Source organism: Ovis aries, chromosome 9 (genome assembly GCF_016772045.2).
Source record: "Ovis aries strain OAR_USU_Benz2616 breed Rambouillet chromosome 9, ARS-UI_Ramb_v3.0, whole genome shotgun sequence".
Lineage (NCBI taxonomy): Eukaryota > Metazoa > Chordata > Mammalia > Artiodactyla > Bovidae > Ovis > Ovis aries.
In genome coordinates, this window is record NC_056062.1 from 23715861 (window position 1) to 23732066 (window position 16206).

General features: G+C 50.2%; 1 protein-coding gene across 36 annotated transcripts in view; it reads left to right on the forward strand.

Annotated features, from left to right (window-relative positions):
• The window catches only part of CYRIB (CYFIP related Rac1 interactor B), a 143122-nt gene that overhangs the window by 10878 nt on the left and 116038 nt on the right, over positions 1 to 16206 (forward strand). For 2 of the 36 annotated variants that reach the window (XM_060393363.1, XM_060393360.1), the window contains exon 1: positions 737 to 7357. The exons of 33 other annotated variants lie outside the window; for them this stretch is intronic. Coding sequence is in view for 1 of the 3 variants with exons in the window: in XM_012183563.5 (XP_012038953.1) it covers positions 13166 to 13223 (58 nt within the window). In the remaining 2 variants the exon portion in view is untranslated. Of the gene's footprint in view, positions 1 to 736; positions 7358 to 9720; positions 13224 to 16206 lie in introns of those variants that run through there. One more of the 36 variants, XM_012183563.5, reaches the window with a different exon arrangement.

Sequence of the window (16206 nt, forward strand, 5' to 3'; positions counted from 1 at the left end):
GCACAGCCTCTAGGCACTTGGGCTTCAGTAGCTGTGGCTTGTATGCTTAGTTGCTTCACGGCATGTGGAATCTTCCCGGGGCAGGGATCGAACCTGTGTCCCCTGCACTGGCAGGTGAGTTCTGATCTACTGAGCCACCAGGGAAGCCCAAGTCTGTGGTTGAGCACCCCATCCTGAAGTTGATCTGACAGGGTGTCCTGGGCCCTAGGGGGCTCCAACCTTCGGAGATGACCCCACAACCTTGAGGCCCTTCTCCCTCCCCCCAGTGGAACTCTCTCTTTCCCAAGTGGTGTTTCTCAAAGTTTCAGTGGTGAAATGCAGAGGAAGTGTAGAAAAGCGAATTTGCATACTTCTGACTTCACCCTTGCCCTCTCCCTCTTAGAAGTAAATGAGGAATAGTCGAGGCATGTGACCTTTTGAATATCCCGCCACCCCCTTCCCCCAGGGACCCTCCCCGCTTCCAGGATCATGGCTGGGGATGGGATTGGAAAATACTTCTCTCCAGCTAAACTGATCTTCGTCTCAAGACCTCAGACATTTAAAATGCAAAGAAAAGGAACCTGATCTCTTGTTCCTGATCATATTAAGTGGGGCAGGAGGGAGGGAGGGTTTGATTCCACCTTCGAGCTTATTCTCCTGTGTGTTACGGGGCTGCCAGTCAATCAGAGCGGGGGTGGGGAGGTCCAATAGCACCTGAGATGCACCTGTTCCTAAGAGCTCGCTCGGGAGGAAACCCAGTGGGTGCCCTGTCACCCAGCCTGGATGCCTGGGAGCCGTGTCATCCTGCGGAGACAGGTGTGTCTTCTTGCTAGTGGCCAGCTGGGTCCGTCCTTTATCAACCTTTCTGGGCAATCGTGGCAGTTTATTTTTATGTTTTACATAATTTTATTTATTGGTTTGCTGAGTCTTCATTGCTGCGTGGCCTTTTCTCTACTTGCGGCGATCGGGGGCTACTCTCTAGGTACAGTGCTTGGTCTTCTTAACATTGTGGCTTCTCTTGTTGTGACTCACGGGCTTGGTTGCTCCACGGCATGTGGGATCTTCCCAGATCAGGGATCAAACCCATGTACCCTGTATTGGCAGGCGGATTCTTTATCACTGAGCCACCAGGGAAGCCCAACAGCTTTGTTGAGTGTCCAGAAAAGCCCTTGTTTTTTCCATTCCCTTCCTCCTCCCTTCTCCTATTGGGCCCGGTACCTTCCAGAGGAAGTGACAGGTGAGTCAGGCTGTTGTGCCACTGTCCAGATGAAAGGAGCTCCAGCTGCTGGCCGAGCCCTGAGCCGTGGAGCTGAGTCATGCCGGTTCCTCACCCTCGCCCTTTTGAGAGTCAGAACTAGAACATAACAGCTAAAAAGCTGGTGGTGGGAGAGGTTTCTGCCTGGGCCCGTCATCTCATTTAATCCTTATCAGATGTAGTTCAGCTCCTAACGGGTGGCCTGTCGGGTGTTCAGTTCAGTCGTGTCCGACTCTTTGCGACCCCATGGACCGCAGCACGCCAGGCCTCCCTGTCCATCACCAACTCCTGGAGTCTATCCAAACTCAGGTTTAGTCAAAGGTTTCGTCCTTGGGTAAAGCTGAAGCTCACAGCCACGCCAAGGTTTTCGTTCCCTGAGGGTGTGGGTGTCATCTGCCGCCCGGAGGGCGGAAGGCACTGGGAACCTGCTGCTGGGCGCAGGGCTCTGCCTTTCTGTGTGAGCAGCCCTGGCAATTGCTTCATGCCACTTCCCTTCTCTGTGGCGGAGGTGTCATGGAGCATCCTTCTAGGAGGGGGAGGCCAGGAGTGTGACAGGCTGCCACCTCCCTGTGTCCCTTTCCTGAGGGCCACACTCTGGGGGTGCTCCTGGCTGCCCTCTGGACTGCGGGGAGGGGTCTGTCCTAGGTCTGCCCTGCTCTCCCTGCCCATCTCCCTTTCCTGTCCACACCCCACGCCCCCTGCAAGCCTCCCAGCCTGGGTCGAGCCCTCCCTGGGAGAATAGTTGAGAGCTGACTGGAGAACAGGCCTCTGTGAGTAGATGCACTGGGGAAAAAAGCCTTTGTCCAAGTTTGAGCCCAGCTGAGTGTTGTTGGCGCTGAATTAAAGATGAGCCTCCTGGCTGGCTGTTCTACTTCGCATTGACCAAACACTGTATCTTGAACCTTAAAAAAAAAAAAAAAAGGCAGGGAAAGAAGTCAGAAAGGGGCTGTTATGACAGAAAATAGAGGCTAAAGTCTAATAACAATGCCTTATAGTGGTGGAGTGCTTTGAGTTCATGTTGTGGCCGCTAAGGCCCAAGAATTGGGCCTTTTCCTCTTTGAGGTCTGCAGGTCAGGCTTCACTGTAGCCCTCAATCCAAGAGTGTTTGTAGGATGAGTGCATTATTTTTTTTTCCCAGAGAATTGAAGCCCAGGGAGGCCGAGTGATTTGCCTGGGGCTGCACAGCTGGGAAGGGCCAGAGTTGGAACTCAGCCTTAGTCCTGGCTCTTAAGCTCCGGTTGGTGGCCTCCTCACAGATGCACTTCAGGCTAGCAGGGAATTCAGAAGTCAGAGGACACACCTAATGAATGAAAAGGGCATTTACTGAGGGCTCATCCCTCCTTTAGGGCTTCCCAGGTGCCCTACTGGTAAATAATCTGCCTGCCAGTTCAGGAGATGCAGGAGACATGAGTTTGATCCCTGGGTCAGAAAGATCCCCTGAAGGAGGAAATAGCAACCCACCCTAGTATTCTTGCCATGGACAGAGGAGACTGGCGGGCTACAGGCCATGGGGTCACAAAGAATCAGAAACGACTGAGCGACTAACACTTTCACTTTCACCGAGGAACTGGGAAGATGAATAATTTGGGGGTGGGGTACCTTGTAGTCACTCTGTTTTGTTCCTTAGGGCTTACCAGGTGGTGCAGTGGTAAAGAACCCACCTGCCAATGCAGGAGATGTGAGAAACTCAAGCTTGAACCCTGGGCTGGGAAAGATCCCCTGGAGAAGGAAATGGTACTCCAGTACTCCAGTATTCTTGCCTGGGAAATTCCATAGACAGAGGAGCTGGCAGGCTACGGTCCATGGAGTTGCAAAGAGTCGGACATGACTGAGTGTGTGTGTGTGCACGCGTGCGCGCACACACACACACACACACACACACACACACACATTTTGCTCCTTAAGCTGAGTGGTGGGCACAAGAGGTGGTTTTATTCTTTTTTTTAAAATGTCTGAAATAATGCAGATTAAAGCTTTTAAAATAAAGTTTCAAGCCAGAGGTGATTTGAAGATGCTATCTTGGGAGGGTCTGCAGCCAGTTGAGGGGAAGTTCCTCTTCTCTGTGCATCTAGCCATGTAAGGACCAGGCTCGCACGCTCAGGACATGCTGAACTGAACTGCCTGGACGGTCTGAGCCAGGCTTTATAGACAAGGTGACAGTTTGAATTTTAAAGGCCACTGCTCGGAAAAGCATTTCAGACAAAGGGAACAGCATGTGCAAAAGGCAGCAGCAGTCAAGGAGCTATAGGCAAATGGGTGGATTGGCTTAGCTTAGGAGCCATCCTTCAGTGTGTTTTCCTCTTGATCATTTATACTCAGAGTGGCTCAGAATGCTGATGCTGGGAAAGATAGAAGGTAAGAGAAGGGGGCAGCAGAGAATGAGATGGTTGGATGGCATCACTGACTCAGTGGATGTGAGTTTGAAGATAGTGACGGGCACGGAAGCCTGGCGTGCTGCAGTTCATGAGGTCACAAAGTGTCAGACATGACTTAGCAACCAAACAGTAAATTTATACTCAGAATGGCTGAGAATCCAGGTTGGTGGTAGAGCTGACTTGGGATAGACTCTGCTCTGGTATGGAAACAAGCCAGTTTGCTAAGAGCACTTTGATGTTTATCAGGACCTTAACTTTAAGAGAGGTTGGTCCCAGCCCAAGGAGGTTCGCACCAGCTTCAAATGCACAAAGTCATTGATAAACAGAGACTCTGATAGAGGAGCTGGACCAGCAGAGAGTAAACGCTGGTGAGAAGGATCATCTTTTATAGAAAAAGAGCCAAGGTTGCCATTGTCTGACACTAAGGACTCATCTGGGAAACTGCTGCGTGCCCTGGGGAAGGGGTGGAGGCAGAAGGGCCCATCTTTCTGTTTAGTAGCTTGGGGAATCATGTATTAATATATTCAAGATCGTTTTCTTTGAAAACATCTCAAAGCCAATGAAACTCCCTGGGGAGCCAGATTAAAGCAGTGATGGGGAATTTCATCAGCACTTAATCAAAGACATTGACTGTTTTCTGGGCCTGACTGGTGACTCTCCCATTGTGGACTTTAACTGTGGAAATGTGTTCATTAGCATTTTATTCGGGTTGGCCCAGGGTGTCAGCCTTAGTTTGCCCACTTTGATCTCCGGGATGTCATTGACTTTCTAGGGGGATCCTTGGGACTCCTGGCCATCTCTGCCACTCATGTTCAAATTCAGGCCAGACTTGCACCCAGATTTCAGAAGAGAGGTCCTTCTCCACACCCCTGGCTCCTGCCTGGGTTGAGGAGAACGGTTTGTGGGCAGCTGTCATTGGCAGGGACCTTAGCCAGTGTCTGGTGTAGTGGTTAGATGAGGAGACTGAAGCCTCCTGATGACAGTGAACGTTCTGATGGTCTCAGCTTCTGAGCTTCATTCAGTTCGGTTGCTCAGTTCTCTCCAGCTCTTTGCGACCCCATGGACTGCAGCACGCCCGGCTTCCCTGTCCATCACTAACTCCCAGAGCTTGCTCAAACTCATGTCCATCGAGGCAGTGATGCCATCCAACCATCTCATTCTCTGTCGTCCCCTTCTCCTGCCTTCAATCTTTCCCAGTGTCAGGGTCTTTTCCAGTGAGTCAGTTCTTTGCATCAGGTGGCCAAAGTATTGGAGCTTCAGCTTCAGCATCAGTCCTTCCAATGAACACTCAGGACTGATTTCCTTTAGAATGGACTGGTTGGATCTCCTTGCAGAGCTTCATTAAGTGCCTCTTTTAATCTGCCAGAGACTGGGGCTTCCCAGGTGCCTCAGTGATAAAAGAATCCTCCTGCCAATGCTGGAGATGCAAGAGACGCAGGTTTGATCCCTGGGTCAGGAATATCCCTTGGAGAAAGAAATGGCACCCACTCCAGTATTCTTGCCTGGAGAATTCCATGGACAGAGAAGCCTGGCGGGCTGCAGTCCATGGGGTCGCAGAGAGTCAGACACAATTGAGCGCGCACACAGTCCCCAGCGAAGCTGCAAGTCCACAGGATTTTTAAATGCAGTCTTGACGAGCTGTGTGACAACCTAGTGGTAGAAGACGGGGAGGGGTGAGGCAGGAGGAGCAGCGTGGTCCAGAGCAACTTAGCCTGACTCTCCCACCGGGGACCAATTAATTCAGCAGGAAGTTATGGTTTACATTTTGCCCTGGAAACTCAGGCTCTGCACACATTTCTGGACCTTGGCCCTCAGAGCATCCTCCCCGCAAGTTTTGTTTAATCACGGTCATGGTTGAAAACTCCCAGCATTTTTCCCCCTGATTTTATTAGCTAGTCCTTACCCACATTCCATCTGCTTTCTCTTAAACACTTTTTTGGGGTCTGTGTTCATAGACCTTGAGTAAACACACATCCTTGACTTTAATTAGGAAGCCAGCAATGGCCAGAAAAGGGGGCTCATTCTATTTGTCTTGTACTGGGGCTGTTGAAAGAGTAAGACAGGGGATCCCCTAGTAGCTAGCAGAGACACCTGGGGATGAAGAATGATGTGGTCTCCCTGCCCCCCAGCAGATCAGGTGCTCTGAGTCAGCTGACATCACATCGACATTACCTGCAGTAGATCACCTGAGGTTACCTTTGATTCATTCATTCATTCACCAGAGGGATACCGCCTTTCTGTAACACCATCAGACCTTAGCGGGCAGCAGCGATTTTTGCCTCTGTTCACTCCTGCTTCTTCACCTCTAGAATAGAGCATCCCGTGGGTGTTCAGTAAATATTTGTGTCATGAATAAGTGAGTACCCGACGTTCCATCATTAGGATCCATTTCTTTGTTTAAATCACAGGCTCCTATCTCCTTGCATCTTAGAACAGTGCTCTGGGGGAGGGTGAAGAATACAGTAGGTGCCAACAGCACCTGGTCACAGGAGGGCACATGGAACTCTGTGACTGCTGGGGAGAAAGTGAGCCAGCAGCTGGCTCAGGAGTCCAGTCTGTCTGGCAACTGATATAAAGAGAGTAGGATTAGAGGCTCTGCTAGTTGTATTAACAGGAATCTTGGGCAGGTCACCCAGGCCCTCTGAGACAGACTTCCTGATCTAGAAACCAAAGGGCGGAAGGATAATGCCAGACTCTTACCCAAAGAGACAACTTGCCCTGCCCCCTGGGTTTCAGTTTCTCCTCTATCGTCTCAGCTCTTCCCACTGGGGCTTCCTCAAGGCATTTATTCTGCCTCCACTGTGTCAGACACCATACCAGGCCCTGGGTGAGGACGGTGGTGTCGGAGGTAGATGAGTCCTCTTTTCATCTAAGCCGGGGAACTGAAATGGAGCGAGAGCCAGCAGTGATACAGGGAGCTGGGGTGGGGGATGTGCAACCTGGCCAATGAGATCAAGGAGGGCTTCCTGGAGGAAGTGGCATCCTAAAGAGTAGGAGCTATGTTTTCTTACTCTTTAGATTCCTAGCTGTAAGCAGAGTAGCTCACATATAATAGGTATTTGGGGAATGAATGATGGATGAGCAAGTAAGTGTAACAGTGCTTTATAACCAGAAAGTATAAAACAAGGGGCTGGTGTTGGTGTTATGGTTTGTGGAGGGTAAAGCAGGGGCACTTAGGGCAACCTTTATCTCCCAGCTTCCTGAGGACCACCTGTCGCCAAGAGCTAGGATCTCCCTTAGAGCACAGCCATCTGGGTAATGGAGTCTGCCTCTGCCTTTTGTCCCACGGCTCAGGGATGGAGACTGTCCTAGGATGGACATTTATAGCCAACTCAGTGGCCAGCAGCCCTTCCTAATGGGATCTAAAGTTGGACATACAGATCTTGTTCTTGGGCTAGGTCCTAGGGCTAGTGGCTGACTCAGGAAGTAGCTCGTTTTGTGTGTGTGTGTTTATAAATGGAGTGATGCCCAGCAATTGCTAAAAAAAAAATGTCTGTAGCTTAGCTTATATTCAGATCACTAATTCTGCGTTGTATTTTCCATCCCCAGTGCAGAACTTGCTTGCTTTTTATCCTTTCCTTTAGCCAGCTGAACTTCTGGAAGCCAAGGATGATAACTGATTCATCTCTGTAACCCTAGAACCCAGCAGGAGTCCTGACACATCTGGATCTTGAAACAGTTCGCTGAATAAATGAACAAACAAGTGAATGAATGAACCTCAGTTTATGCCAATGAAGTTACCTGGGATGTAGGTGAAGCCAAACGTCTTTACGGGGTAGAGAGAAAGGGGTGTTTCTGGAAGTGACCTTATGCTGCTCTGTTAGGTGTTTTGCAATAGCAGATGCTTGAAATTCTGCTTGACACTTGCTCTCTGTGGTGAGAGATGAAGTAACACTTCCTTTGTTCACACTTGGCTCTGAGGCTGGGTAGACAGCGGCCTCTCTCACTTCCTCCACCCTGGGAGCCCCTGGGTCCAGTCTGTGGACCAGTTATGGTGAGACAGGACTCATGGGTCTGCAGTAGTTCGGTGAATTGGTGTGTCTTACGGGCATTTTCTGTATTTTCTATATCTCAGCATCTTTCCCACCTTCCTGTCTGGGGGAACCCCAAAAAAGTAAATCTTGCAGGGGAGCAGAGCTTTGACTCCCAGTACAGAAACCAAGGGGGACCAGTTGTTCTTTTTTCCCACATTGGGCTGTGGCATGTGACCTGTGAGCGGCCATGTGGCTTAGATTCCAGGTTGAGTGCAGCAGTGATGCAGGTGAGTTAGAGGTTCCTCGAAGTCAGGAATACCCTAAGCAGACATCTGTTGGCATGTCCTTGGCCCAGTCTCCCCTGCTCCTTTATCCCAGACTGGTTCTCCGGCCTGCCTGGCGTTCTGGGAGCTTCCCCTAATTTTCTCATCAAATTCCTTTTTTTTTCTTTGCTGTTGTCTGTAACCAGTGACCCTGACTGACAGATACCACCGAGGCAGAGTGGGGCACCGCACCCCTGTTATGGGAGGTGGGTGAGCTTGCTGTGGAGGCTCCCCGTCTCCTGCCTTCCTTTTTGTGGTGTCGACACCACTCAGCCCGATCCCATTCCTCGAAGACCCAGTCTGCTGCAGGCCAGGTGTGTAAACACTGGGCCACCTACTGTGTGTCAGGCGATGTGCTCGCAGACACAGGGGTGCAGAGACCAGGAGTCCCTAATCTTGGCAACCAGGGGCTTTCTGGCCATTCATTCCTTTAGCTGGTATTTACTGAGTGCCAGCAGGCACTGTGCTGGGGCGTGGGGGTGCAGAACCAAAGAGAGGAAATGTTTGTCCTTTGGAGTTTTCATTTCAGCTCTTGAGCCTGTTGTTTCTTTAAACATGTCTTATTCTTTGACTGTTTTTTCATTTGTGTATATTTGTGTGTGTGTGTGTGTGTGTGCACGTGCCCACACGGCAGCACACAGCCTAGTAGAAGAGACAGGGAAGAAAAAGCCATTTTCAAATGCTGGGAAGGGCCATAACCTTGATGAAGACTAGGCAGAGAGGTGACCACTGTAAGGCGTGAAGGATGAGAAGGCTTCAGGCTGCCATGTGCTTCCACAGGGTCCGTCCTGGTCGCTGCCCTCTGTTACCTTGATAAGGACAGTCTGGTCCAGATATTTGCTGAGGGTGCAAATATCCGATGGCTCCATACGTATTGATTCAAGTGCTTGTCAAAATCAGAGATTATCTGGGGACTATCTTAATTTAGGTTCTCTTAAAATAATCAGCGAGATGGAAATTTCAGAACACCAAAACGCTCACATCTGTGCAGACATGAAACTTTTTCTTTAGAATCAACAGTGAGTGGGGAGGACCAGGGCAGGGGTCAACTCAGTGGAAACTGCAGGCGTTTCTCCCACTCTCCCCTCTTCATCCTCTCGTTCATCTAGAACTTGACCGATGATCCGGGTCTTCTCACCAGGCTTTCTTGGTCTCTTGTCCCGTTCCCTCTTAGATTTGAAGCCAAAGTGAGGACCCTTTCAGTTCCTATGCGCTCCCTAGGACAGGGCCCTCGAGGGCTTCTGCAGCAGTGAGGTTTCTAGGAAGGTCACCTGTACGAGCCCTACACGCTGGCCACATCCTGCATGGGCTATTTTTGTTTGTTTGTTTTCGTGACAGCTCCACTGAGGTATGTGGTAGACAGAATCATGTCCTCCCAGAGATGGCCAGGTCCCAGTCTGCAGGACCTGTGAATACTTACCTTTCAAAGGGACTTTGCTGACGGGACGGAGGATCTTGAGATGGGAAGCTCTTTCCGGATTATCCAGGTGGGGCTTATTACAGGAGAATGGAGGGTGAGGGTCAGAGAAGGAGGTTTGATGATGGAAACAGAGGGTCAGAATCAGATTTGAAGATGCTGACACTGCTGGCTTTGAAGCTGGTTTGAAGCTACAAATCACAGGGTACTTGGCAGCCACCAGGAAAGGGAGAACAGACAATCCCCTGGAACTTCTGGAGAAAGCTTGGTTCTGATTGCAGCTTGGCGAAGCCCATTCTGGATTTCTGGTCTCCGGAATTATAAGACAGTACGTCTGTATTTTAAGCCACTACATTTGTGGTAATTTGTTAGAGCAGCCATAGGAAACCAATGCTTGGTATATTTTATGTATCTAAAGTCTACCCATTTCAGTGATTTTTTAGTTATTTTACTGAAGGGTGCAGCCGTGGCCATAATATAGTTTTTAGAACACTTTCATCACCCTGATGAGATCCTTCATGTCCCTTTACAAATAATCTTTGTCCTCAACCCCAGGTAACCAATAATCTACTTTTGTACCTGTGGAAGTCGCTCAGTCGTGTCCGACTCTTTGCAACCCCATGGACTGTATAGTCCATGGAATTCTCCAGGCCAGAATACTGGAGTGGGTAGCCGTTCCCATCTCTAGGGGATCTTCCCAACTGAGGGATCGAACCCAGGTCTCCCACATTGCAGGCAGATTCTTTACCGTCTGAGCCACCAGGGAAACCCAAGAATACTGGAGTGGGTAGCCTATCCCTTCTCCAGCAGATCTTCCCAACCCAGGAATCGAATTGGGGTCTCCTGCATTGCAGGCGGATTTTGTACCTGTACTTCTATATAAATGTCTATAAACTTGCCTTTGGGACATTTATGTAAGTGGAAGAGCCGACTCATTGGCAAAGGCCCTGATGCTGGGAAAGATTGAAGGCAAAAGAAGGGAGCGCAGAGGATGATATGGTTAGAGCACCACCAGCTCAATGGACATGAATTTGAGCAAGCTTCAAGAGATAGTGAAGGACAGGAAAGCCTGGCCTGCTGCAGTCCGCGGGGTTGCAGAGTCAGACATGATTTATTGAGTGAACAACAACAACAACAGGTGTAAGTAGAAGATATGATGTCTTGTGTCTGGCTTCTTTTACTGGGTATAAAGTTTTTGAGGTTCATCCACATTGATGATGCTAGTACTTTGGTCCTCTTGATTATAGAAAAAATAGGCTGTTGTGCAGTATATCACATCATTTCTCCACTCACCGGCTGATGAACATTTGCGTTGTTTTCACTTTGGGGCTGTTAGGATTAATGCTGCTATGAACATTGGTGTGCTAGCCTTTGTGAATGTGGGTCTTCATTTCTCCTGGGTAGATGCCTAGGAGTGGAATTTGGTGGGTTGTGTGGATTTCTGTATTTAACTTTTTGAGAAGCTGACAAACAGGTTTCCGAAGGGATTTCACTATTTTTCATTCCCACCAACAGTTCATGATGACTCTCCTCCACCCACTCCCAGTATAAGCCCCACTACTCAAGAAATTATTATTAATAGTCTGTTGAGGTTCTAGATACCTGATCCGTGATCCATCCTACATTCTTGTATCACCAGGTGTGTTTTGGGCATTTGTAAAAATTTGGGGATTTGGCATTGGATGAGACCTGATGATATTTATATTTTAATATAAACAATGAGGCAGAAAGTTCAGGCAGAAAATACACTGAGTGAATTAAAGGGTTAACTGGATATCCTTTCTTCTTTTATCATTATTATTTTTTAAATTGAAGTATAGTTGATTTACAGTGTTGTGTTAGTTTCAAGGACACAGCAGTGGTTCAGTTATATGTATTCGTTTTCAGATTCTTTCTCCTTATAGCTTATTACAAAATATTGAATCCAGTTCCCTGTGCTATATAGTAGGTCCTTGTTGGTTATCTGTTTTGTATACAGCAGTGTATATATGTTAATCTCAAACACCTAATTTATTCCTCCCCTGCTTTCCCCTTTGGTAACCATAAGCTTGTCTTCTGTGCCTGTGGGTCTATTTCTGTATCACTGTTTGCTGCTGCTGCTGCTGCTCAGTCGCTTCAGTCGTGTCTGACTGTTTTAGATAAGCAATACCATGTGATATTTGTGTTTCTCTGGCCTCTTTCCCTTGGTATGATAATCGCTAGGTCCATCCAGGTTGCTGCAGGTCCCTTTCTTCTTTGTTTGTTTATTTTTGGCTGTGCTGGGTCTTCATTGCTGCACACGGACTTTCTCTAGTTGTGGCAAGAGGGGCTGCCCTTTGTCGCCACGCGCGGGCCTCTCATCTCAGTGGCTTCTCTTGCTCGGAGCCCTGGCTCTAGGGCACTGGGCTTCAGTAGCTGTGGCCCTGGGCTCTGGAGCATGGGCTCAAATGGCGGCGGCACGTGGGCTTAGTCGCCCTGCAGCATGTGTGATATTCCCGGGCCAGGGATCGAACCTGTGTCCCCTGCACTGGCAGGTGGATCCGTGCCTTTCTTTTTTACCCCAAGCAGATCGGCCACACATCAGCACATGCTTGCCCCCATCTCCTCACCAACTCCGTTCCACCTTCTGCTTGGAAGTTCTGCTTCCCCCCATCGGAGCCTGTCTAGACTCCCCAGACTCGGTGGATGGAATTGGGGGCTGGGGAGCAGACACAGGGTTCCGTCTATAGATAGATGTCTGCCCAGAGGGAGTTGGGGGGTGAGAGGCCCTGACCCTGTCATGGGGGACGGCAGGACTGACCATCGAGAGCCAGATAGAAAGCGTGATCGTTCAGTCTGGGTTTGCTGGATCCCTCCCACTTCCTCAGTGGACAGCAGTGAATAGAACACCGGCTTGATTTGGGGGCAGAGATGGGGAGGAAATCTCGCAGGCATTACATGTTCTGTGCGGGAAGGGCTGTATAGACTTCAGTGACTTAAATTCCATCTGATCCCACAAGGGAAAAATTGAGTAATTTTATGGCAACTGGGAGAGGTTTTCAGGCCTTCGAGGAGAAACTTGACAGTGGGGCTTCTTGGCCAGTTTGGGGTGACCAGGTTGTCGAGTTTGGGCCCTGGAGCCAGCCGACCGTGGAGGGGCGTCGGACCAAGAAGTGGTTGGTCCCCAGGCAGGAAGGCAGACACTTAGGGCCTGACCCTGCACGAGGGGCAGGTGCGGACACTGTGGTGTTGGCGGGGCTGAGTTAGAGGATGATCGTGGCCTGTGTGTTGAGCAGTTGATGGGCAGCGGGAGGAGAAAGGCTCTGGGAATCCAGGGTGATGACCCGGGTCTGCCAAGTAGCCACGGCCTCAAGTAGAGCTCAAGGGATTCCAACTCTGTTCCATGGATGATGTTTCTGCCATTTTTTGAAGACGAGGCAACTGAGGCCCAGAGAGGTAAAGTGACCTGCCTACAGGCCACACAGTGAGTGAAACGAGCTGCCAGAAATTCGAGCTCCGGGCTGTTTCTGAAATCTTTGTTACCCTGTAAGAGGCGTTTTCTTTAGAGATGCATGGGATGTACAGAGAACAAAACAAACCACTCTGAATGATGAACAGATGTCCTCAGGACACGTTGCTGGGTCCAGGGGAGGGGAGATGCTTTCACAGAGCCCACCCCCTACCTCCTTGCCCAGGCCCACATTAGGAAGAAGAGGTCGCCTCTTATTGCACAACCAGCAGCTGTTACTGTCTGTGTTGCCCCTGTTGGTGTTGTTTACGGGCAGTGGAGAGGGTGAGAAACCGCACCAAGCCTCAGGCCTGGAGGGCTCCAGCCCCTCTGCCAGGAAACAGAGACCCTGTTTTGAGACACTCAGCGAGATGTGATGCAAAGAGCAGAAGATATCAAAACATACAGCACTTCTCCATGGCTCACATTTTCAAGTGAGTGTATATGAATTAGTATTGTAACAGAGTAAATGGAGAAAAGGTTATTATTTATAAACTGTTGGAGGGGAAAAAAAGCAGAGGACCTGGTGTTTTGTCTTGGCTCCTCTGCTTCCTGTCTGTGTGACCCTGGGTTGTCATTTCACTTCTTGGAATCTCAGTTTCTACTTCTGTAAAATGGGGAGATTACACTGGAAGTCCTCTGAAATCTTTCTTGCAGTGAACTCTGTGTAATTATAAATGCTGTCAGTTTGTGTTCCATGCCAAGAGAAGCTTTATCTATAGGTTTTTTCCGGTGACTTTGGATGAAATGTACACAGCTGGCCGATTTTTCAATGAAAACTTGGGGTGGTGATGGGGAGTTTTAATTTACACGACAAAGGCTTGAATCAGAGCCACTTTATGGCTTTGGTGGGTGTTAGAAAGCTCTTGGGAGAGTCCTGATAGTTCTTCTGTGGGGACGAGGCTGTGTTGATGAGGTTCTTTCAACATTGCCTTCACCCCTGTGAGGAGTGGGGGCTGTGACCTCAGTGGGCAGGATGTGGGTTACAGAACACGAGGGGTCACCTTTGTACTGCAAGAGCTTTTGGAATCAGCTGGCATGGGTTGGAGACACTTCTGTCTTGGGGTTGGGAACCTGGAGTTGAGAGTGATCTCGGCATACATAGGTGTGCGTGGCTGGGCTGGAGGATTGGTTTGGAGAACTCATGTCGTCACATACTGGGATGGCAGCTTTACGAGCTGCATTAGAGGGACTTGCATCGTGATCTTCGGGCCATATAGGGCCACTGAAAGATCCATGTATTAGAACAGGTAACCGGTGGTGTTCATAGCTTGTGAGATGGAGAGCAAGAGACCAGAGTCTGGGGGTTCAGTGGGAGAGAGATGCCTCTTTGCATGAAATGGAGAGCAGGGGGCCCAGAGCCAACCTCTCAGATGCCATCAGTAAGCCATCGAGTCACATGAACTGCCAGCCAGGGCAGGAAGCGGGGTCTGGTAGCAACCCGCATCTTCTTGTGCACCCACTGAGAAATGTATCAGACCGTGCTCTGGGTTCCAAGTGACAGAAACCAAACTCAAGCTGGCTTAGGTTTGAAAAAGATCATTTATTGTGAAACAGTCAGGGGTGGCTGATGCGGGCCCAGACGACGCTGGCCGGGTTGTGTCTCCCGCTGTTTCTTTGCCTTGCCTTCCTTGCACCTTGTTTCTCAAGGGGTCTCTCCCTGTGAGATAGATTCAGGCTTTCAACCTTTCATGTGAATTGCCCTGTGTGATGGGAGAAGGATACTCTTTTGTGATGACATCAGCCAAAGTGCTCGAGAACTTCCTTATTGGCCAGTTAGGGTCACATGACCATTCTTGAGCCTTGAGAGGACTCTTACTGGCCAGTTTTAGTCACAGGCTTGTTCTTGAAGCAACATCGGTTCTGGAAGACTCCATGCTTTGACACGCCAGCCCCTGGGGCACATGGTGGGAGGGTCAGGGGGTGCCCCCGAGGCACTGGTGCCATCCCAGAGGGGCTGGAGGCTGGGCAGGGCGGAGCCCAAAGTTCCCTTTTGCCTGGTGAGGGTTAGGGTGGGTTAGAGTGGGAGGTCAGGGCAGACTTTCCTTTCGTTTGACCAGGGAGGCTTCTGAGGCTCTGGTGCCTGAGCTTGGATGGAGTGAGTGGCCCAGAGGGAGGGAGGCGCTGTGGGTCCGTGGCCTGTCCCAGGTGCCGCTGCCTCGTGAGTCAGTCTTTCCTTCTCTTCCTCCAGCAAACGTGTATTGAAGGCTTGTTCGTCTTAATCCCTCAGAGTGTCATTTGCATTCTTCATGCCTCTGAACTGTGCCCAGGGTTGATGCTCAGAATGTTTAACATTGGGCAGCCACCAGAGTCCTTTCTGGAAGTTTCCACAGTGCTTGACATTCATCCTTTCCTAGCTGGGGCCCGTCTGGGGGCTCTGGGTGGGGGGTGTGGCAGCCGGGGAGAGGGGCTCCGGACAGTACCTCTTTCCCAGCCTGTGTCAAGTCCTTCGGGATTTTAACAACTGGGCAGCCATGCTGGTGTGAAGCAGCCCAACACTTCCTGTTTGAGCTCTCTCAGGGTGGCACTGGGGAGCTGGTGCTCACTTGCCCGCCTCCCCCAGCCCTCCTCACACTCACTGCCCCCTGCCCCACTCCCACCCCCAGCCCCAGGGCTTCCATGGACCGCCCACAGAGGGAATGCACCATTGATTTTTGTGCAGGTCGCCGGAGAGAGGCCAGGAAGCTGGCCCTGTAAACGGCAGCTTTCTCCTGCACACCCTGCTCCCTCAGCTGGGCTGTGTGGTTATTCGGATCAGATGCCCTTTCCTGTGAGGTTCGTTGAGGCCACAACCGCCCACACTTACTCTCTTTGCACCTAAGTTTTCTTTTTTTTTTTCCTGTGAGCAATTCAGGTTTATAGGCTTTGGAGAGTGTGCAAATATTTGATTTAAATTCAGGAAGTCTGGAATGAGGAATAGAAAGAGTTACTTCTTGTTTATTTTTTTCCGGGGGACTCGGGGGGGATGGGGATGGGGAGGGGATGATATGATGAATCCAGCCACTTGATCCTCCAGGACGGTGCTCCCAAGAGGACAGGCCAGGCCCAGGGCAGTGGGCTGGGTCCACCGGCCCAGGGTGGCCTGTGGGAAGAGAAGGGTCACAAGAGGGTGCATAGTTTGGAGGCTTCTGTGGGTCTGAAATGGAGCGTGGAGCAGATGATAAGAAGGGTAGTGCCTGCCACCTGAATAATAGCTACCAGCTGTTGGTACTTCCTGCTGGCCGGCCGTGGAGCCCATCTGATCCCTGTGGCTGATCTCAGTAAGCCTCTCCACAAACCTGAGTGGTAAATACCATCATCCCTATTTACAACTGAAGAAGCCAAGCCCCGAGAGGTTAAGAAATGTGTCCAGGATCACCCAGCTACTCTGGCAATTCGAGTATGTCAGGCTCCAAGGCTGTGCTAAAAACCAGTGCC